The 23,696-nt window shown below is 42.7% G+C and overlaps 1 protein-coding gene across 3 annotated transcripts in view; it reads left to right on the top strand.

Annotated features, from left to right (window-relative positions):
* SPOCK3 (SPARC (osteonectin), cwcv and kazal like domains proteoglycan 3) overlaps positions 1-23,696 on the top strand; it is a 462,415-nt gene that overhangs the window by 429,351 nt on the left and 9,368 nt on the right. For all 3 annotated transcript variants that reach the window (XM_040332877.1, XM_040332884.1, XM_040332892.1), the window contains 2 exons: positions 10,156-10,377; positions 19,981-20,043. In XM_040332877.1, coding sequence (XP_040188811.1) covers positions 10,156-10,377; positions 19,981-20,043 — 285 coding nt within the window. The remainder of the gene's footprint in view (positions 1-10,155; positions 10,378-19,980; positions 20,044-23,696) is intronic.

Genomic DNA, 23,696 nt, shown 5'->3' with positions numbered 1-23,696 from the left:
CCTCGTCAGGAAATCTGGCCAGAATCTCGACGAGAAAAAAAGAGAAACTTTTCTCGTCGAGATTCTTGTCGGCCTGTTTCCCGACGAGAAACCCGAGAGTGTGTATACTTACCTGTTGCCGTGGAAACCCGCGCATGCTCGAAATTACTTTGATGCATGCACAGTAGATTCCATGGCATAGGTAGGGTGAAGCAAGATGGCGTCGACGCCATCGAATGTGACGAGCGCATGCTCGTCGTTTGCGATGATGTCACTGCATTCTTTACATTCAAGAGAACCGCGGTTCTTTTGAAATAAAAGTCTGTACACTCGGGCGGCAAGAGTTTCTTGCCAAGAATCCCGTCAGGGAAAATTACGTTATTTTCCTGACGAGATTCTTGCCCGTGTGTACAGGGCCATACAATTTAAAGGACATTTATTTGCTGGCTTCCTTTTTAAGAAATACCAGCAAACAAACCACTCCAAAAGTCTCCTAAAATACATGGCAGGCTGTTATGTATTTTGGGGGGGCCTTTAGAGGGTTATGTGTGCTGCTTTATTTACTTTTTGATAGAAGCCAGAAGGTTAATTTAATTGCTAGAAATGTAAAACCACTTTTCGTTTGTAAATGACAGCACTTTAAAAAAAAACTTCATATGAGCTGTAAACTGGAACAAAGAGTGACCTAAAACACATAAAAAACCTTTGGAAGTAAAGCATATGTACACTTTTCTAAAGAAAAGCATACAAAATGGGAACCTTCTGCTAAGGAATATATTGGCAACAACAAGTCTCAAAAGATTTACAGAATTCTGCATCCAGACACCAATAAGCTAATGATCAGCAGATGTGTAATCATTAGTGAATCACCTACAGTATGTGTCAAAAGCCTCACAAAATGACACAGTCAGCACCGTCAGAATAACAGCCTGAGCAAGAAGCCCCACCAATACTAGAGAAAATGGAATAGAACATCACTGAAATTGGCATTGATTATGTATCTTCTGAAAAGAAAGAAGCTGAACCACCTGCAACCTCAGTCAGAAAATCTATGAGATCCAATAAGGGAATTCCAGCTAGATGCTTGTCATATATGGTTTATACAGTACCAAAGCCTGATCTAGCAAAAAGAAAAGAAGTGCAAAAGCTACCTGTTCATAAGAAGTAGATCTAGATTAAGGCTGCAGATGAAGAGATGACATCTCTCAACTAGAGTTGGGCGAATGGTTCGGGCCAAGCAAATGTTCAGCCCGAACATCACCTGGTCGCCTTATCTAAGCATGCAGGCCAGGAAAGGAGGGTGACATGACCCCAAAATGGGGGGTGGGGGGCTCTGCGCCCCCCACCCCAAAGCAAATTTTACCCAGTCACCAAAAAAGTGTTAAAAAGTAATAAAAACACAGAGACAGTTTTTGACAATTCCTTCATTAAAAAACAGTTCCCCCGATGTAAATCCATTGTCAATCACGACACAGACGCCACCGCCAGACTAAGGCAAACTGCCGAATGTCTGGCTTGCCGTTTGACAATTCTTATATAAGCATGTGGTGGAGCCACCGGGTGACACCACCCCTACTTGTGATATCACCAACCGGTGCATTCTGGGTCAGTGATATCACAAGGGGTGTCGTGTCACCAGGTGGCCCGCCCTTACCTATATAAGAACCGTCAAATGGCAAGCCAGGCATTTGGCGGTTTGACTAAGTTGACAGCAGAGCGGGTTTGTTTTCGGGTCTGGTGGTGACGTTGACATCATGATGAACGATAGATCTACATCAGAGGACACTATTATTTTTTAACAAATACTTGTATACATTGCGGCCAATGCCAAAGCCAAAGTTTCAAGAACTTCAAAAAAAGATGGGACTTACATGAGAAGAAGTTGTTGATTAGAGATGTTGACATGCTGTTCGTATAATAATAGGCAAAACGACAATTCTTATATATTATGCTGTGATTAGTAGGTCTGCCAATAGGTGGTAGTGTTCATTACTTGCATATTGCAATTTTCTTTTTAGTGTGGCTGCATAGTTATAATGTAATGTTCTGTCTCTGTGTTCCTGTTTTTTTTTTTTCTCAAAAAAAAAAACACAAAGGGCTCAGCACTGTGTCCAGCTCCATCTAGATTGATATGAGTTATATTTGCAGCAGCTTTCTAACACTGCCCCACTGCGCATATTTCTATGTACAAACTAAACCAGGTACCCTTAAAATCATGGGGCCAGATTCTCAAAAGAGTTATGCCGGTGTATCTACTGATACACCAGCATAATTCGAAATTCCCGCCGGCGTATCATTGTTTTGTATTCACAAAACAAGATACGCCGGAATTAGGCTAGGATCCGACTGGTGTAAGTCACTTACACCGTCGGATCCTAAATGCAATACAACGCTGACCGCTAGGTGGCGTTTACGTTCAGGTCTCATTTGACTATGCAAATGAGCCTGATACGCCGATTCCCGAACGAATTTGCGTTGCGTACTCGTCGCGTACGTCGTTTCCGTAAGCGTAAGGTTACCCCTGCTATATGAGGGGTAACCTTACGCCAGTCCGCCGTATGCCATGTTAAGTATGGCGTCGGGTCCGCGTCGGCTTTTTCCGTCAGTTACATAGTTTTCCTAAGTCGTTCTTGAATACGACTTTACGTCAATGATGCTCACGTCGGCGTCATTGACGTTTTCCGTTGTGAGCTGGAGCATGCGCACTGGGCCATTTTTCAGCCCGGCGCATGCGCAGTTCGACGGAGGCGCGCTTAATTTGAATACTAGCCACCCCCTTTGAATTACGCGGCCATACGCCGGGCCATTTACACTACGCCGCCGCAAATTACGGAGCAAGTGTTTGGGGAATACGGCACTTGCTCCTGTAAGTTGTGGCGGCATAGTGTAAATAGCTTATGCGACGCCGCCGCAGGATGTACGGGAATCTGGCCCATGGTTCCTGAGCCTATGATTATGCTCAAAAAGTTTTAAACTCTGTCCAAATGAACCATTAATGTGGTATATACACACCTATATTTACATCCACTCTTGCCTATTAACCTCCCTGGCGGTATGATTCTTTCAGATTTTAGGTGCTGAAAGCAGTACCATTATTTTACATGGAAATTTGGCGTTTTATATTGTAATTCCTAGGAATAATTCTGTCCAAGCAAGAGTCTAGTAGACATCCCAGGTATGATAAAGTTTGAAACACAAAATCATAAATTATAATATAATAAATAACTATAAATAATTAAAACAAATAATAATAATATAATAGTAATACAAATTATTCAATAATGTAATCAAATCAAAAACACTGAAATTTGCTCAGTTGCAGAATTGTCGCTGTCATTAGATTTAGTGTTTGATGACGAATTTCCCCACAAATCGCTATTGCTCAATTCTGCAAGCGATTCTAATTAATTATCGCTGTTTTCTAGCTGGTCTAAAATCACTTTTGACATAAAGGGACACTTTTGGTTGCTATGGACAATCTACAGTTTCCAGGCAGAAAGAACAGTTTTTATTATATAAAAGTGCATGTAGGACACTGGACAGACCACTAGGGACAAGGGGGTGTGTATTTATTTCATACAGTACTGTAATCTGTAAGATTACAGTATACTGTATGTGTACTGTGTTTTAACTTTTTTAAATTTGGCGCTGATCTCCGCCCACGTGCGTCGTAACGTCACAGGGAACAGAGCTCGGCGGCACAGGGCACTGTGTGAATCGAGCGAGGAGACAGCTCGATCACACAGCGGGGAGACATCGCAGGATCCAGGGGACAAGGTAAGTAACTCCATGCCTGGATACCGCAATGCGATCCCGATTCTGGCTCTGGGCTACCTCTATTGGTGCTGAAATTCTACCCCGAGCCATACTTGGGAATACTGCTAGGCAGCTTAAGAGTCCAATTACTGAGCTGTAACTGATGGAGCAACACAGAAGATTCCCGGCCACAAACATTCTTTTACGTAACAACATGAGGGCAAAGTAAAGGCTTAGTTGGTGGAATTTCAAAATCAATGGTGGCACCATCAGATTACAAAACAAAACAAAATTTACGTCTTTCATTCAACAAATGGAAATCGACCCATGCATAAGTTACATTTAGTACACTTTCTTACATAAGCAGCAGTGGAGGTACTTAATAAAAGTCCAATCTTTGCTAGGATTTGCTTTTCAAGATACATTTTTTTTTAAATCATGGAAAAAGCAATAAATGAAACCTGTTTTGAGAAAAATAAGGAGGCTACCATTGCTTGCCTCTTTGTAAGAATACTACTTTCCTACCTGGAACAAGTACAGTAGGTGTTTGTAATATTGTGTTTTTAGCACGACAGCATCGCGCTGATTCTCGGCGACATGGTGCCGAGATCTCGCACTCACTGGAATAGTGACAGCACATCCCAGCAAGCGCGTCATAGAAGCGACGGGAGATCCGACTTGGATTCCCGCCAATTCTACACGTGTACAGCGTTTGTTATGAATCCTGAGGGGGAAGTCCCCGCCGGATTTTAAATAAAAATCCGGCATGGGTTCCCCCTCAGGAGCATACCGGGCCCTTAGGTCTGTTATGGGTTATAAGGAGAGCCCCCCTACGCCGAAAAAAACGGCGTAGGAGGTCCCCCTACAATCCATACCAGACCCGTATCCAAAGCACGCTACCCGGCCGGCCGGGAAAGGAGTGGGGACGAGCGAGCGCCCCCCCCCCTCCTGAGCCGTACCAGGCTGCATGCCCTCAACATGGGGGGGTTGGGTGCTCTGGGGCAGGGGGGGCGCACTGCGGCCCCCCCACCTCAGAGCACCCTGTCCCCATGTTGATGAGGACAGGGCCCCTTCCCGACAACCCTGGCTGTTGGTTGTTGGGGTATGCGGGCGGGAGGCTTATCGGAATCTGGGAGCCCCCTTTAATAAGGGGGCCCCCAGATACCGGCCCCCCCACCCTAAGTGAATGGATATGGGGTACATCGTACCCCTAACCATTCACCTGTAGGAAAAATGTCAAAGTTAATAAACACACCACACAAGGGTTTTTAAAATAATTTATTTTTCTGCTCCGGAGGCTCCCCCTGTCTTCTTTATTAGCTCTTTTACCAGGGGGAGCTTCTTCTTTGACGTCTTCGGGTGGGTGGGGGCCGCCGTCTGGTTCTCTTCCACCGCTGGGGGGGTCGCTTTTAAAAAAGCCCCCACCCCCCGGCGGGTTTCCTCCGGCGTCTTCGGCGGGGGGGCTTCTTCTTCCGCTATCCCGACGGGTCTTCTCCGCTATCCGGGGGGTCTTCTCAACTCTCCGGGGGTCTCCTTCTATGTTCGCCGCTCTCCGCTGTTGACTCGGCGCACCCCTCCTCTCGCTGTCCGGTGCCTTCTTCTTCCGTGCTGTACGTCTTCTTCTCCTTCCGTGCTGTGAGTTCTTCTTCCGTGCTGTGATATCATGTTCTTCACTTCTCTTCTTCTCCCGATGTTGACACGTCGCCTTTCCTCGCTGCAATGACGGGTGCGCAGCTTGCATCGGATTTATATAGACCTCACAATCCCATCATGCTCTGGTACCTACCCATGTGATACCTACCCACGTGGGTAGGTATCACATGGGTAGGTACAGAGCATGATGGGACTGTGAGGCCTATATAGGTCCGATGCAAGCCGCGCATCCGTCATTTCAGCGAGAAGAGCCGGCGTGTCAACATCTGGAGAAGAGAAGAGAGAGTGGGTAACCGCTCAAAGAGAACCAGGTAATCTGATTCCTGTGGTCCGAGCCAAGGGTGCAGGCAGTGCAATCAAAATGCAGGTTAGGATGAAGGAAAAAAGCTGGGACAGCCGCACTCCAAAAAAACTCCTCCTTTAATTAAAAATCACAAAATACATGCCACAGCAAAAAACAGCACAACAAAAGAAAAGCTGACGTTTCACACTATGCCTTAGTGCTTCTTCATAGCTATGAAGAAGCACTAAGGCATAGTGCGAAACGTCAGCTTTTCTTTTGTTGTGCTGTTTTTTGCTGTGGCATGTATTTTGTGATTTTTAATTAAAGGAGGAGTTTTTTTGGAGTGCGGCTGTCCCAGCTTTTTTCCTTCATCCTAATCTGGAGAAGAGAAGAAGATGACGTCACAGCCCGGAAGAAGAAGAATACGTCACAGCACGGAAGAAGAAGATAGACGTTCAGCACTGAAGGAGAAGGCACCGGACAGCTGGAGGAAGAACCGGGGTGCGCCGAGTCAACAGCGGAGAGCGGCGAACATAGCAGAAGACCCCCGGAGAGTGAAGAAGACCCCCCGGATAGCCGAAGAAGATCCCCCCAGATAGCGGAAGAAGAAGCACACCACCCCCCGCCGAAGACGTCGGAGGAAACCCGCCGAGGAGTGGGCACTTTTATAAAAGCGACCCCCCCCGGCGGTGGAAGAGAACCGGACGGCGGCGAAGAGCGGCCCCCACCCGAAGACGTCAAAGAAGAAGCCCCCCCTGGTAAACAGAGCTAAAGAAGACAGGGGGCGGCCTCCGGAGCAGACTAATAAATTATTTTAAAAACTCTTGTGTTGTGTTTATTGACTTTAACATTTTTCCTCCAGGTGAATGGGTAGGGGTACGATGTACCCCATATCCATTCACTTAGGGTGGGGGGCCGGTATCTGGGGGCCCCCTTATTAAAGGGGGCTCCCAGATTCCGATAAGCCTCCCGCCCGCATACCCCGACAACCAACGGCCAGGGTTGTCGGGAAGGGGCCCTGTCCTCATCAACATGGGGACAGGGTGCTCTGGGGTGGGGGGGCCCCGCAGTGCGCCCCCCTGCCCCAGAGCACCCAACCCCCCCATGTTGAGGGCATGCAGCCTGGTACGGCTCAGGAGGAGGGGGGGGCGCTCGCTCGTCCCCACTCCTTTCCTGGCCGGCCGGGTAGCGTGCTTTGGATACGGGTCTGGTATGGATTGTAGGGGGTCCCCCTACGCTGTTTTTTCAGCGTAAGGGGGGCTCTCCTTACAACCCATAACAGACCTAAGGGCCCGGTATGCTCCTGAGGGGGGAACCCATGCCGGATTTTTATTTAAAATCCGGCGGGGACTTCCCCCTCAGGATTCATAACAAACGCCGCACACGTGTAGAATTGGCAGGAATCCAAGTCGGATCTCCCGTCGCTTCTATGACGGCTTTGTCTCTATCGCGGCAAGCCAGCTCGGCGCTGGCTCCCGCGATGGGGCTCGTAGGTGCTCAATCTCGCTGAGAAAGGGAGTGAGATTGACACAATATCGCGTGCACCTACTGTACACAAGTCAATAAAGTCAGAACTTCTAATGTGTATTATTGGTCCAGGTGAATATCTCAGAGATTAATGAGGCCAGCACATCATCATGATAGCTAGATAACAAGCATTTTCAAAAAGGACAAATCAGCTATGGTAATCTCTTTATTCTATCAACATTAAACATCTCCTTCCAGCCACTGTTGTCACCACCTATTCACAGTGTTGTATACAGTAAAACCTTGGACTGGAAGCATAATTTGTTCCGGAAACATGCTTGTAATTCAAGGCACTTGTATATCAAAGAAAAATTTCCCCATAAGAAATAATAGGAACTCTGACGACTTGTTCCACAACCATTTATTCATAAGTCCTTTAGTTTATAGTCCATATAAAAAGATTATAGCAATGTGATAGGTTGTGTAACCATAAAATGTCCATCCACAAATGGAAGCCTCCACAAGGGGATTAGAAGCAAAATCCAGCAGGAGCTACAGTGTATGAAAGAGAAGAGAGGCGCCTCTAAGTATAGCAATATGCTTACATTTAATGAAGGTACAACATTTAGCAACTCACATGGTTGTTGATTAACCACTTAAGACCCGGACCAATATGCAGGTTAAGGACCTGGCCCCTTTTTGCAATTCGGCAATGCGTTGTGCGACGTGGCTCCCGAACAAAATTGGCGTCCTTTTTTTCCCACCAAAATTTTTTTTTGCGCTATAAACAAAAATAGAGCGACAATTTTGAAACAAAAGCAATGGCCCAGATTCACAACCGAGATACGACGGCGTATCTCCAGATACGCCGCCGTATCTCAGAGTTGCGCCGTCGTATCTATGCGCCTGATTCTTAGAATCAGTTACGCATAGATATCCATTAGATCTGACAGGCGTAAGTCTCTTACGCCGTCGGATCTTAACTGCATTTTTTTTTGCCCACTAGGTGGCGCTTCCGTCGATTTCCGCGTCGAGTATGCAAATTAGCTAGATACGCGAATTCCCGAACGTACACACAGCCAATGTTAAGTATGGCCGTCGTTCCCTCGTCAAAATTTGAAAAAGTTACCTTGTTTGCGTAAGTCGTCCGTGAATGGGGCTGGACGTCATTTACGTTCATATCGAAACCAATGACATCCTTGCCGCGTACTTTGGAGCAATGCACACTGGGAAATTCCACGGACGGCGCATGCACCGTTCCGAAAATCGTCAATCACGTTGGGTCACAGTAGTTTTCCATAAAACGCCCCCTGATCCAAATTTGAATTAGGCGGGCTTACGCCGGCCAATTTAAGCTACGCCGCCGCCGCAACTTACGGAGCAAGTGCTTTGAGAATACAGCACTTGCCCGTGTAAGTTGCGGAGGTGTAACGTAAATCAGATTTGTTACGCCCGCACAATTTTACGCGGCTCTACGTGAATCTGCCCCAATATTTTTTACTTTTTGCTATAATAAATATCCCCCAAAAATATATATAAAAAAACTTTTTTTTTCCTCAGTTTAGGCCGATACGTATTCTTCTACTCATTTTTGGTTAAAAAAATCACAATAAGCGTTTATTGATTGGTTTGCGCAAAATTTATAGCGTCTACAAAATAGGGGATAGTTTTAGGGCATTTTTATTAATATTTTTTTTTTACTAGTAATGACGGCGATCAGTGATTTTTTTCATGACTGCGACATTATGGCGGACACATCGGACACTTTTGACACATTTTTGGGGCCATTGTAATTTTCACAGCGAAAAGTGCTATAACTATGAAAATGACAATGGCAGTGAAGGGGTTAACCACTAGGGGGCGCTAAGGGGTTAAGTGTGCCCTAAGGGAGTGATTCTTACTGTAGGGGGGCGTAGCTGGACGTGTGACATCACTCATCGTTGTTCCCTATAACAGGGAACAGACGATCAGTGACACTGCCACACAGAAGAACGGGGAAGGTGTGTTTACACTCACCTCTCCCCGTTCTTCAGCTCCTGTGACCGATCGCGGGACACTGACGGCAATCGGGTCCCGCGGGCACGGTCACGTAGCCTTGGCCCGGCGGTGCGCGCTCGACCCACGGCTTGGCTCTTAAAGGCGACGTACCTGTACGTGCCTGTGCCCAGCCGTGCCATTCTGCTGACGTATTCCGGCGTTAGGCGGTCCTCAAGTGGTTAAAAGAGGAACATCTAAGTATGCAGGCATCCTGGTTAAAGCTGTGTATATAGACCATCCTCTGCATCGCCGGCTCTCACCGCTGTCAGTCTGCAATCGTGACCAGGAAGACTACCCTGCAGTAGAGCGATTTGAAAGTGAGGCTTGAAGCGCTCATAGAGCGCAGTATGGAAGGGATGATGTAGATGGCGGTGCCGAGGATGATCTATGTGGACAGCTTTATCCCGGATGTCTGCATACTTAGATGTGTCTGTTTTAATCATCAACCATGTAAGTTGCTAAATGTTGTACCTTCATTAAACGTTTCCATTTTGCTACACTTAGAGGCGCATCTGTCCTGTTTTATACTGATGTGACGCTACTTGTATATCAAGACATTGCTTGTGTATCAAGGTTCTTTAAAAATTTTGCTTGTCTTGCAAAACGCTCTCAAACCAAGATTTTACTGTATTGTATGTTCACCGAATAATGCAAAAGTATACATATAATCCTAAATAATGCTTTATTCTTTACCATTTCAAGCAGTCTTTAGCATCCATAGGAACAACACGACAATAAGATGTTAATGCGTTTCAGCTGAATCCTTACTCATAGTTTTGCATTGTATGTGTAGTTTAAGCAGCATAACTGTTATACATAATAGATGAAACTGAGCATGACAGAGTATTTGAGAACTTATATACGTTATAGTTATTTAATGAAGTAAAATGTATATAACATTGGTATGGTATTTTGCCCTTTAAACAATGATGTATGTACACATTGAACACAGGCTAACGTGTCTTTATCACCCTTTGCAGGATTTGATACCAGCATTCTACCAATATGCAGGGATTCTCTTGGGTGGATGTTTAATAGACTTGATAGAAATTATGACCTGCTACTGGATCAGTCTGAGCTGGGAAGCATTTATATTGACAAGAATGAACAATGTACCAAGGCTTTCTTCAATACATGTGACACATACAAGGACAGCTTAATATCCAACAATGAGTGGTGCTACTGCTTCCAGCGGCAGCAAGGTAACTAAAATAAAAAAAATACTATAGTAATAAAATAAATTGACTTTTAAAACTTACTGTTCTCATTAAAGGAAAAATATTGCTTTTTCGAAGTGCTTAACAGAAATTCTAACATCTGTAGCGTGTTTATGTTCTTTTTTTTTATACTGTACATAGAGAATAGAGTGCTTTGTTTGGCATCTCAGTGATAAACCTGTCAGACAATTGTGTTCTAATGCCGCGTACACACCATCACTTTATGTGATGAAAAAAAATGACGTTTTTAAAAACGTCACTTTAATTGACTGTGTGTGGGGGAAAATGTCGTTTTATGTCTTGTAAAAAACGACCAAAAAAAATTGAAGCATGCTTCAATTTTATGTGTCGTTTTTCAAAAGTGCACTTTTTACTTCACAGAAATTGACCGTGTGTAGCAAAAAACGTTGTTTTCTAAGACGTTTTTTCATCCACGCATGCCCAGAAGCTACTTATGAAGCAAGCTTCAATGGTAAAACGTGGTGGAACGTAACCTCACTTTGCAAGATCATTGTGAGAAAACGATGGTGTGTAGGCAACTTCGTCTTTGAAAATTGAAGTTTCAAAAACGTCATTTTTTACTTCACAGAAAGTGTCGTTTTTTTTCATCACATAAAGTGATGGTGTGTACGCGGCATAAGAAAATGCTTTGCTTTAGCAAGGATGCCTTTTAACCACTTAAGACCCGAACCTTTTGGCAGCTAAAGGACCCGGACAGTTTTTGCGATTGGGCACTGTGTCGATTTAACTGACAATTGCGCGGTCGTGCGACGTGGCTCCCAAACAAAATTGGTGTCCTTTTTTTCCCACAAATAGAGCTTTCTTTTGGTGGTATTTGATCACCTCTGCGTTTTTTATTTTTTGCGCTATAAACAAAAATAGAGCAACAATTTAAAAAATTGCTATAATAAATATCCCTCAAAAATATATAAACAAATTTTTTTTTCCTCAGTTTAGGCCGATACGTATTCTTCTACCTATTTTTGGTAAAAAAAATCGCAATAAGCGTTTATCGGTTGGTTTGCGCAAAATTTATAGCGTTTACAAAATAGGGGATAGTTTTATTGCATTTTTAATCATTATTTTATTTTATTTTTTTACTACTAATGGCGGAGATCAGCGATTTTTTTCGTGACTGCGACATTATGGCGGACACTTCGGACAATTTTGACACATTTTTGGGACCATTGTCATTTTCACAGCAAAAAATGCATTTAAATTGCACTGTTTACTGTGAAAATGACAATTGCAGTTTGGGAGTTAACCACAAGGGGGTGCTGATGGGGTTATGTGTGACCTCACGTCTGTTTCTAACTGTAGGGGGTGTGGCTGTAGGTGTGACATCATCGATTGTGATTCCCTATATAAGGTAACACACGATCAATCACGGCGCCACAGTGAAGAACGGGGAAGCTGTGTTTACACACAGCTCTCCCCTTTCTTCAGCTCCGGGGACCAATCGAGGGACTCCAGCGGCAATCGGGTCCGCGAGTCCCGTGCCCGTGGTCACAGAGCTTCGGACCGGGTCCCGTGCACGCGCCTGTGGCGCATGCGCGATCCCATGGCTGGGCTTAAAGGGCAACGTACATAAACGTTGATGTGCCCAGCCGTGCCATTCTCCCGACGTAAATCGGCGTGAAGGGGTCCTTAAGTGGTTAAACAATGTTTTAACCACTTCAGCTCCGGAAGGTTTAACCCCCTTCCTGACCAGGCTGTTTTTTGCGGTACTGAAATGCGTTGCGTTCTTTTGATTGTAATTGATCATCTCTGCGGTTTTATTTTTTTGTGCTGCAAACAAAAAAAGACAGGCAATTTAAAAAAACAAAACAATATTTTTTAAATAAATTCAATAAAAAAATATAAAAAATATAATTTCTTTATCAATTTAGGCCAATATGTATTCTGCTACATGTTTTTGGTAAAAAAACAAAAACAAACAAGCATATATTGATTGGTTTGTGCAAAGGTTATAGCGTCTACAAACTATAGGACAGATTTATGGACTTTACATTTTTTTAACTTTTATGTTTTTACTAGTAATGGCGGCGATCAGCGATTTTTAGCGGGACTGTAACATTGACAAATCTGACACTAAGTAACACTTTTTGGGGATCAGTGACACAATACAGTGATCAGTGCTCAAAGAAATGCACTATCACTGTATAAATGAGGGGAAAGGGTTATCAGCAGAGGCGATCAAAGGGTTAAGTGTGCTCCTAGGGAGTGCTTTCTAACTGTGAGGGGAATGCTGTGACAGGAGGAAAACAGAGATCTGTGTTTCTGTTTAACAGAAACACAAGATCTCCCTCTTCCTCCCTCACAGAATGGTGGTCTGCCTTGTTTACATAGACAGACCACAGTTCTGCCTCTCCTGTGAACGATGGGTGGGTCCTGGCAGCCATACCCACTGATTGGCTCCAATCACAGCGGGAGCAGGGCTCCGGTGGCACGTGCATGCACCCCAGAGCTGAAGAGAGGAATCACGTACAGGTAGGTGATCTTGCGCTTAAGGGCCACCCTGTCGCAGTATATATACGTGGGGTGGTTGTCAAGCGATTAAACAGTTGGGAACATTACTACACATGCCTAAATATATTAATTAATATACTTTGCTATGTGTGTGTGTGTCATGTCCAGTCCTCCTCTTAACTTGCACTCTGGCCATATTTGCTACCAATTCCAAAATGTCAAAAATGTCAAAATGACAGCTAGGGCTTATTTTCTTCCTATTACAGATCTTTCTGCTCCTGTGTAAACTGACACTCATAGAACAACATATGTAGTGTCAAGCAGAGTTACAATGGAGCAATATTATTATTGCTTCAATGTAACTTCTATGGTTTATTCACAGCAGGTCATCCTTTGGTCTGCATATGGTGTCAGTTAAAGCAATGTTTCAAGGTAAAAAATGTAAGTGTAATTATACACAGTAGAACTATAAATTAAATTATGTGCTTTTTATTGGCAGGAATGCGAATTCTCTAAAACACTTTTAATACTTTTTTTAAGATAATATTGCCAAGATAAAACCTTATTTGTCCTAAAATGAAAATGAGAAAATACAGTGGGATAAAAGAAAGGTGAATCCAACCCCCTAATAAACCACCTACAGATGACAGACTTTAATGGCACAACACAAGGCACATATTACATTTTTTAATAAACCGCATTTAAATAAAATAAACCATTAACATTCAGGAAACATAGCCCCTATTTTTTTCAAGGTTACAAGCAATACCCATTACTGAATAAACTGTTCTGGACCAGACCAAACTGTCCGGCTTTTGGTATCTGCTTCCTGGCCAAATCAAAGCATACAATTCAAAATAATAGACTTATATAAAGCAAACATTTGTAAGGATAGGCTTCTCCGTATCCAGATGTTGTGTCAACGTGTTTCACAAGGGAGTTGCTTCATCATGATAGTGGATAGACAAAATGAAAAATTAATAAATACAATATGTAAGAATATCAACTCCAAATAATATGGTCACATTACGTTCTTGGCTTTTAGAGAGACACCACACAAAGAAAAGTCTGGCGGCCGGACACTGGGGCAAGAATTGGCCATCACTTCTCTATATATGTTAGTATAGATAATACCCAATTATTGTAGATTCTAAAACAGCAATATATGGTTTCCAATAAAACATACTACCCAGATTACAATAAGATCAGCAAAGACTACAGGCATTACTCACATGAAAATATATTTCATCAACAATGTTATCTGTATTCAAGGCAAAATTATTGTTATACTGTAATCAGGGGCGGACTGACAACTCATGGGGCCCCCGGGCAATAGAAGATTATGGGGCCCCTCTGGCTTACAGATGGCCACCACGCCAGGAGGCAGTGCAGAGGCAGGGCAGCTAAAATCTTGGGATATTCACATTAAAAGCATGTCAGTTTCGGAAATATCAGGGACAGATCTAAAAAAAACACAGATTTTTACATACTGTCCCTGGTTTTACTGAGCCTGGCAACCCTGATGGGGCCCCCTAGTGGCATGGGGCCCTCGGGCAGTGCCCGAGTGACTCAATGGTCAGTCCGCCCCTGACTGTAATACCAAAGGACAGCACTAAATAACAGGAATAGGTGGTTCCATAAGAAAAATAGGCAGTCCGTGGACTGCAGTCAATGCAAAGATAGTGTGTGAATAAAATATGAAAAAGGGAAAACAATAACTCCCTGTTCAACAAGGGTGAATAGACATGCAACGTACACTATATTGATTGTAGAAAGTAGTGCCACCAATGTTCAATGAAAACCAACACTGGTGCCACCAATATCCAATGGAAACCAACACTTCCCCCCAGGACACCAACTCAAACCTAAAAATTAGTGTGAAAAAAATTAGAGTACAGTAGAATCAAACAAACCATTCAAAAAAGGGTGGCCTACACTAACCGTGTGTACTGTGTAGTTGTCACATACCTGGTCGCAGGCCGAAGTGCTGAGAGGGCTTCCCTTGCAGCTAAGTGCAGACCGCCCCTGAAGGTGGTAACAGGGAGTGCTATGCTCAGAGAAGCAGGGGTTGCCAGCTGCAATAGGCTGAGGTGATGAGGCAATGACCACTAGATGGTGGCTGATGAGCAGGATGCACTGCTGGGCAGACGTCCTTCAGGAGTACCAGTTGAGACTTGACAGCAAGGGAGAGCCAGGAGCAAAGTCAGGAGTCAGGCCAGAAATCATTCACGGGGTATCAGTCAGGGGTAGCACCAAGCAGAGTCAGAAGAGCAAGCCAGAGGTCATACACGGATCAGCAGGCAGGAGCGGGATTTACAGGAACAAGCCAAGGGTCAATGCCAGGAGTGGAGACAAGACAGGTCAAAGGCAACCCGGGTCAGTAACAGGAAATCCAAATAACAACAGGAACATAACTCCAGGACACACTGGGGAGCTGAAGATCATCCAGCAATTAGTGGTTGCTGCTACTGGCTTTAAATAGGCCACTGGGCACCAGAGTCTGTCACGCATTGCATGTTCTTTGGCGTACGCGCATGCGCACTGGCGAATATATATTCTTGCCCCTGTGCGTATGCATATTAGCATTTTCAAATTTCTGTTTGCACATCTGTGATTCCGCTGGGTTTTGCCAGCTATGCCAGTTCTTTTGTGCATTGTTTTCCGACAGTAGTACACACTCCATGGTGAAAAAGGAGAATGCCACAACACTATATACACTAATATATGTATTATTTTAATTTTGTATGTAATGAAAATGTTATCACCAAATCACCCATAGCTGAAATGCAATTAATACTCAAGTCTATAAGAATTATACAGGTGTGAGAGGTGAACTGGTTAAGAGTAAGTTCACTTTCAGTATTTTTTCCTTTATTCTTATTTGTCCATCCTGGTCAAAAAAGTCACTTGCAAGGAGTACCAGTTTTGCTCATAAATTGTAAGGTTAGATACAGGGACCATCAGCCTGGAAGCAGTGTGGTTTATATCCTTCTACTACAAATGTAAAATGAAAGAAATATTAAAATTTCAAATACATATCTAAAAGATAGAAATTATGGGGTTTATTTACTATGGTAGCCAATCAGCTTATAACTTCTGCTTGTTCAATTAAGCCTTGACAAAAAAATGAAATTTTTCAGTGTAAAGCTGCATCAGATTTTGTACTCTCCAGTTTTAGTAAATTAACCACTTCATAAAATAAATATTAAAATCATGTGTCCATATAAAAAGACTATGTGCAAAACTTCAATAAAAGTTCAGTGAAATAGTGTAAAATAATAAAAATAAATAAAAAAAAAGCTGCTCTTCAATCCTGAACAACACTCAGTGAATCTCAAACTAATCTCTAGTAGTACTTCCTTCACCACACTTAACTACTTTCCACCCAGCCAATGTATATAAACGGACGAGAAGGTGCTCTCTAGTTCTGCAACTACATACTTGTTGGTCCTCCAGCTTGCTGTCTACCGGACACAGTGGATCTTTGATTGGCTACTTTGATTGTTGTGATTGGTCACAGCTATCACATGATACAGGGCCACGGTGTCCCTATACCATGTGACCGCTGTAACCAATCACATTGATCACATGTCCACTAGAAACAACTGTCATTAATGGTATCCATTCATGATAGTATTGTTTAATATTGTGATCTCTGTGATTGGTCACAGTGAGACACCGTGGCCCTGTACCATGTGATAGCTGGGGTCAATCACAGCAATCAAAATAGTAAACAGTGAATCATAAATGAAAGGCATTCCTGACAGTTACAACAATTTCCTTTTCAGTGATCAAAAATCTAAAAATCACAGTCACCCACCCGGAGAATATGATGACACTGCACTATTCTCGTGATAGTAAAAAAAAGTTAAAAAAAATAAAATAAATGTAAAAATTATATAATTATAAATATAATAATATCAACAATCAGTTTTCTAACCACTGACACCCACTTAGTGTCCCTAATCCCCACTGCACCAGTCGCAGTGTCTTTGATCAGCCTTAGACGAATGTGTGGTTCCCTCCGCCCAGTCTATGTCTGGATAATTAAAATCCCCCATTATGATAACACTTCCCATCCTTGTTGCTAATTAAAATTGTGATAGGAGGTCTGTCTCCCCCTCCTCCCTCAGGTTAGGGGGCCTATAGAATACTCCCAGTATTATTTTACTCTTAGCTTTATCCCTTTGGAGCTCTATCCATAAGGATTCCACCTCATCCCTAGCTCACTTAATGATGGCATCTCTCACATTCACTTGTAAATTATTCTTGATATATAGGCATACCCCTCCCCATTTTTTACCCTCTCTATCCCTGCGACAAAGGGAATACCCTTGAATGGTTGCCAGCCAATCATGAGAGTTGTTGAACCAGGTCTCTGAAATTCCCACAAAATCTAAATCCTCCTCTTCAACAGTATCTCTACTTCACCCATCTTGTCCGCCAAGCTCCTAGCATTGGTGAACATGCCATGTAGTTTAGACTGGTCACATACTGTCCTCTTATTGGGTTTTCCGACATTGCATTTAGTACTTGTTACTCTACTTACCTCGGGTTTATGTGCTTTAGTCAACCTACCACTAATGCCCCCAATACTACCATTAGTAGTAGTAGTAGCAGTAGTTACAGTGTCACCATTCTCATATCACCACTATACCAGCCACACTGTCAGCAGACCAGTGTAGCTATAACCTTTACTTTTCTGTCCTTCCATCTGCTCCTTGTTGTAAAGGCCAGTTATAGGTGGGGGCAGGGGCCATCTCTTCGTTTCTCCTTTCTTTAGCCTCCTGTAATTCCTGACCAATGAACATGACATTTCTGGGAACAGCCACACACCAGTAGACATTATAGGCTTTATAGGAATAGGACTATAGGTGATGCTACACTAAGCTCTATTCCCTGACCACTGGTTTTGATACAATTGGTTCTTTTGGACTCTCTCACAAATTTTCCTCAGAGCTTTGTTAACATAGTGAAGCTTTACTTTGTAATGAATACCCAAACAGGTGTAAGGAAAATAAGAAAAACAGCATTTTTGCTTGCACATGATTTGATGATGGAAATGAATTTTACTAAGCTTTGGGGAAAATTGATGCAACAACACTTGTGGAGTTCACAGTCTATTTTCCTTTAGTAAATCCACCCCACTGCCTTCTATATGGTACAAGTCGGATTAGTACCTGCAAAGTAAAAATATTAATATTGATTGTAAATTGCTGCACAAGCCAGTTTGCAATTTTAACTTTCCATTTCCATCTACAGCCAATGTAATTTTTTTTAATATTACAAAAAATTACTGCAGTATGGCAACCTGGATGAGTTTTTTTACTCTGGTGGTATACAGAATTTCCTTCAGAAATGTAATTTCTTGTTTGTGTGGTTGGCTTGCTAATTTCTCAGGAAGAAGGGGAGAGAGAACAGTGCCCTCCAAGTGCAGTGATTACTTATAAATAAGACACAATTGAAATGATTGCACTCACAGGATTGAAGTGGAAACAGGGGGCCAGATCCTCAAAAGGGATACGCAGGCGTATCTGCTGATACGCCGTCGTATCCGCTGATACGCCGTCGTATCCGCTGATACGCCGTCGTATCCCTGTTTCTAACTATGCGGCTGATTCAGAGAATCAGTTATGCATAGATTTTCCTAAGATCTGGCAGGTGTAATAGTTTTACACTGTCGGATCTTAAGATGCAGTACCTCGGCTGCCGCTGGGGGCATTTCTCGTCGAAATTCCGCGTCGGGTATGCAAATTAGCACTTACGGAGATCCACGAAGCGGTTTCCCTTTGTGAAGTCTCCGTAAGTTGTTAGTTTGCAAACGCAAAATTAGGGCTGCTTTTACAAAGTGTAAAGTTAGTACACCATGTAAAAGTAGACCCTTCTTTCCCGCGACGCTGTCAAAATTATTATTTTTTTCTCCCGCCGCATCTCTTTTTTTTCCCGACGCAACTTTTTTTACCCGGCGCGATTCACAAAACTCGGCGCAACGTAACTTCGCGCAAAGCACGTCGGGAAAATCGCGTCGGGAGCATGTGCAGTACGTCCGGCGCGGGAGCGCGCCTAATTTAAATAGGACTCGCCCCATTAGATTGGGCACGCCTTGCGCCGGACGGATTTAAGTTACACCGCTGAAAATTTCTAGGTAAGTGCTTTGTGGATCGGGCACTTAGGTAGAAATTTTGCGGCGGTGTAACTTAAATCCCAAAAATTAAGTTGCGCCCGCTGTACGTGGATCTGGCCCAGGCATTGTAAAGATCATCCGCTACGACTTCCGGGTGCAAAGAGAAGGAGAATGTGCGTCCGGCGTCGCTGTTGTAGACGGGTGTCCGTAGTCGGGTCTGTCCTCCGGGAACAAAGCTGGAGACGATGCTTCCGGCTGGATGGAACATGATCAGAGGTGCACAGTGGACGGCTCCACTTCACTTCTGGGTCTGGTCACTTGCGGGTTGGGTCAGCGGGGTGGTGGTAGCTTTCAGAGTTTTCTTACTCTTTCTTCAGGCATTGGATGAGTTCTTTTACTTCTACGTTTTTGAACTGGCTGCCTTCTTTGAACAGTTATCCTTTACCTTACATGGAACTATTTGAATAATAACATTACTACCATCCCGTTCTCCCTCCCCTTCCCCATATTTTCTCCTTTCATCATTGAATCATAACCAGAGTGCACCATATCACCCAATTTTTTGCTAATTTCTCAGACAGAAATGATATGTAGGATTTATGACAGAAAAGACAATGTACTGTATGTCTTAGATGATTCTATCCACCTGTCAGCATAGGTTTACACTGAGCTGCGCATTCACAGCACAGTGTACAGTCTCATCAAGCGCATGCGTGAGAGTTTTGTAATCCTAGGCCAGCCATTCAAGACGGCCATAGACTGAAAACCCAGGAAAAATTTTGTAATGATGGACGCACTGGCCATGGAGTGGAGTGCAAACATTGCAGTGCTGGAAGGTATTGTTTTTCTGTTCAAGTGCGCTATATTGTGCAAACTTGCATAATATGGCAAAAAACTCCTTGTGGAGCAGAATTTACCATTTGCTGTGGTGATTTAATTTTACTTTAATGCAAATGGATTGGTAATAACATTGTTTTGTTCTTCGTTTGCCATAGATCCTCCTTGTCAAACTGAGCTCAGTAATATTCAGAAGCAGCAAGGATTAAAGAAGCTTCTTGGTAAGTTATTTATTTTTTATTTTTTATTTTTAATAATAATAATTGGTATTATTTTTCACCTAAAATGCTCCTACCAAAATAACTGTAGAAAAGGCATGTTTTTCACTTGATTTGAATCAACCTTTAAATGATTAGTTCTCAGCACCCATTTACACAACTGTTCCAATCACATTTGCCTGTCAGTTTTTCAGGCAGACCTGGTCAGATGGTCCATTCATCCCTATGGACCAGTGGATGTAAATGGACTTGTGTTCATTTACAACCACCTACCTCCAATCTTATCTGGTCTGCTAAAAACAAATGGAAGGGGATACGTTCTCCTCCTCTGTCTAGGTGGATCGCTGCACGTTTATATCTGGTCATCCTCAACGTGTCAATGCTACATAAACTGAGTGGACGCGGACCTGTCATCCACCTTCTTTGCTCTGATCAGCAGGGGATCTGTGATCAAATTCCTTACTGATCAGAGATGGAATCTTCCCCCTGTGAAAGGGACCTTAATTTTGTAGATCTTGGCACAGAACAGTTGGCATTCAGCACCAATATGGGCACAAGATGGTCTGGTACTTTTTGCACACGTTGAGCTAAGTATAGATTTGCAAGGGTTTACTAAATCTTAAAGTGGATGTAAACCCCAATTTTTTTATGTCACAATGTAGAGAATAATATTTCCTATCATCTGTGCCCAGTCTTGCCATACAGAGTTAATCCAGCGCTGAGCAATCCTCTTTTTATTGTTCAGTGAAATAAAACAGACTTGCAGATGAAAACCAAAGTCCTTGCTTGAGTGACAGGTTATTTACATATCTCATGCACTAGCTTGCAGACATGCACAGCTTTATGTATATTCTGATGGCTGTTCACTGGAGCATTTCCTTATGACACTGAACTGTGGTTCACCCCATATTTTGAAAAGGTCGCTGACATGTTTCACACATGATGTAAAACATGTCAGCCATCTTTTTCCTGTTGTTCACTTAATTTTGACTGCATCGCTTTGGTTGTTTTTGGGATTTTATTTGAACAATAAAGACATCGTTTTAAGGAGTGCGGCAGTCCAGGATCTTCTTCTATCCAATGCACCTGTGCATAGCCAGCACCTTTTTGGTTTAGTGGGACGGAAGCAAAGCCAAGGGATCAGCAGTTTTTAGAGCGGTATCGTCTCTCAATAAGGTTGCAGATTGTAGTTGTCAGGAGTATGCAATGTACAGCACAGCCTAAAGAGCTGGATATTCTGAATAACATATGTGGTAACAAACTTTTCAATAAGTCAATTATGTCACCAAATATGTTACATTGTCAACATTGAGTGGATATCATCGCAGGCCAGTCACTCAGCCTACTCATTTGAGAATCAGACAGTATTTCCTCTCCTACTGTTTTTGAGATGATATCTGCCAATCCAGTGCCAGTCTTAAGCCTCGTACACACGACCGAGGAACTCGACGGGCGAAACACATCGTTTTCCTCGTCGAGTTCCTTGTTAGGCTGTCGAGAAACTCGACAAGGCAAGTTTCTCCATTCCCGTCAAGGAAATAGAGAACTTGCTCTCTTTTTGGCTCGTCAAGTTTCTCGACAGTTTCCTCGACGAAAATGTACACATGACCGGTTTCCTCGGCAAAAAAATATCTCCCATAAAGTTTCTTGCTGGTTTTTGCCGAGAAACTCGGTCGTGTGTATGAGGCCCAAGTCCGAATCATTAAACATTCAATTCCATATTATTAGCTTTTGTAAATAATGATTAGTTTAAATTACATAAAATCAGCAAATTGTAAAAAATAATTTTACAAGCATTTTCTCTGCAAATTAACATTATACAGGAATATAAATTACTAAATTTGTTAGGCTATATCATAAAAAAAAAACACTGCATTTAATGTATTTAAATTGTTAAGAATTCATTAGCACCTTACTATGGGAACCAAACTTTATAGATTGACAGTAAATTAGTTAACTTGTTGTTTATCATATTTGCCAAGACACTACTAAAAGGTGAAAGGTTCGTTTTTTTAATTAATTAATTTGCATAAGATGTCAGACAAGATAGTGGTACATTTCTGCAAGCATGATAGTTTTTGGCTAAATATTAATTTTCATTTGAAGTTTTAAAGTTTACATACATTTGAACAGTAAAATTTTTACTCAATTGTATATTTTCAAATTTGTCTTTTACTTTTTAGAGCCCTTTCACACTGTGCCGCATATAGCGTCGGCGGTGCATTTTGGCAGCTAGCGGGGTGCTTTAAACCCCCGCTTGCGGCCCAGAAAGGGTTAAAACCGCCCATAATGCGCCACTACAGCGCCGTATTGCTGGTGATACAGCAGCGCCGACCATTGATTTCAATTGGCAGGAGCGCATTAGCAGCGGTGAGCTCACCGCTGCTAATACGCTCCAAAGAAGCTGCTGGCAGGACTTTTTCTGGCACCCTGCCTATTCAAATGAATAGGCTGAAAATCGCAACGCACTGAATTGAACATGAGGTTATGATGTACATGTTTCTGATGGTTACTTTAAGGCCCCACTCGCACCAGAATGCAGGTGGGAAAAATGCATTTCCTGGACGGAACACACTGCCTTAGATAAAGGTGTGCGGGTGCCATTAAGCATTAATGCCACCCTGAACGCATCTAGCAAATGTGGTGCAATACCATGTTGTTTGGTGCGTCATGATTTTAAAAATTAATGCCTGCCTGGATTTTTATGTGCTCCCATGCATTTGGCAGACCATTGACATGAATGAGCTATCAAAAATGAAGCGTACAAAAATGCGCACATTCTAGTGTGAACCAGCCTTCATTCTTTGAACATTTTTGGTGCGTAGCTGCCAAAATTCAGCACTGAAGACAACTTCTGATTTAAATTACTGAATCAGCTAAGTGATATATTGATAAACGTCTGTAGTTTGTTCACAATTTTTTCTTTATTATTTCATGTCCCAAACCCATTTGCTCTTTATTATTTCTGCCAAGCTGACATATTCTTGAGGTTGCTTGCAGTTGGAAAAAAGCTGCCCCAATTTTTATATTTTACTACTGATGTGACATCAGTGACACTTTCATCTTTAATTACATAGCTGACCAAGAAACAGAATAATTGGCTGGTTGAAGCTATTGTTAACTTTTGTGTTCATTCATTTTCAAGTCAGCTTGCTTTGCCTCTTTCTGTGGATCTTTCAATTTTGGATTCCTGGTTTTCAATGTGTGAAATAGCAACCAAATATTTCAAGATCTTACAGATAGGCTTCAAAACCCAAGCCTTTTGTATTGCCCTTCAGCACCTTATTGTTCTCATTATTGAAGATAACATAGAAGGGCATTGGAGGCAGAAACACAGTAGTTAAACACCAAACTGGATGGAAAAGAGTTTAGATATCTTCACTGCATGATCTTTATGTCATCTGACCTTCTTTTACATGTCCTTAACAAAGTGGATGGTATAGCTTTCATAACTGACCACAGCCACTCTCTTTTGGTCTTGTAAAATGCTGAGGGGGGCTGTCTTGTCTAGCCACTTCCATACCGGGCCAATTTTGGCACTTCTCTTGCACGTTATTTGCGCAATAATTTTTCAAACTCCTTTTTTTGGGGGAAAAACGGTTTCATGAATTAAAAAATAACAAAACAGTAAAGTTAGCCCAATTATTTTGTATAAT

Source organism: Rana temporaria, chromosome 1 (assembly GCF_905171775.1).
Source record: "Rana temporaria chromosome 1, aRanTem1.1, whole genome shotgun sequence".
Lineage (NCBI taxonomy): Eukaryota > Metazoa > Chordata > Amphibia > Anura > Ranidae > Rana > Rana temporaria.
Note: the sequence above shows the minus strand (reverse complement) of the source record. Positions and strands in the feature narration are given on the sequence as shown.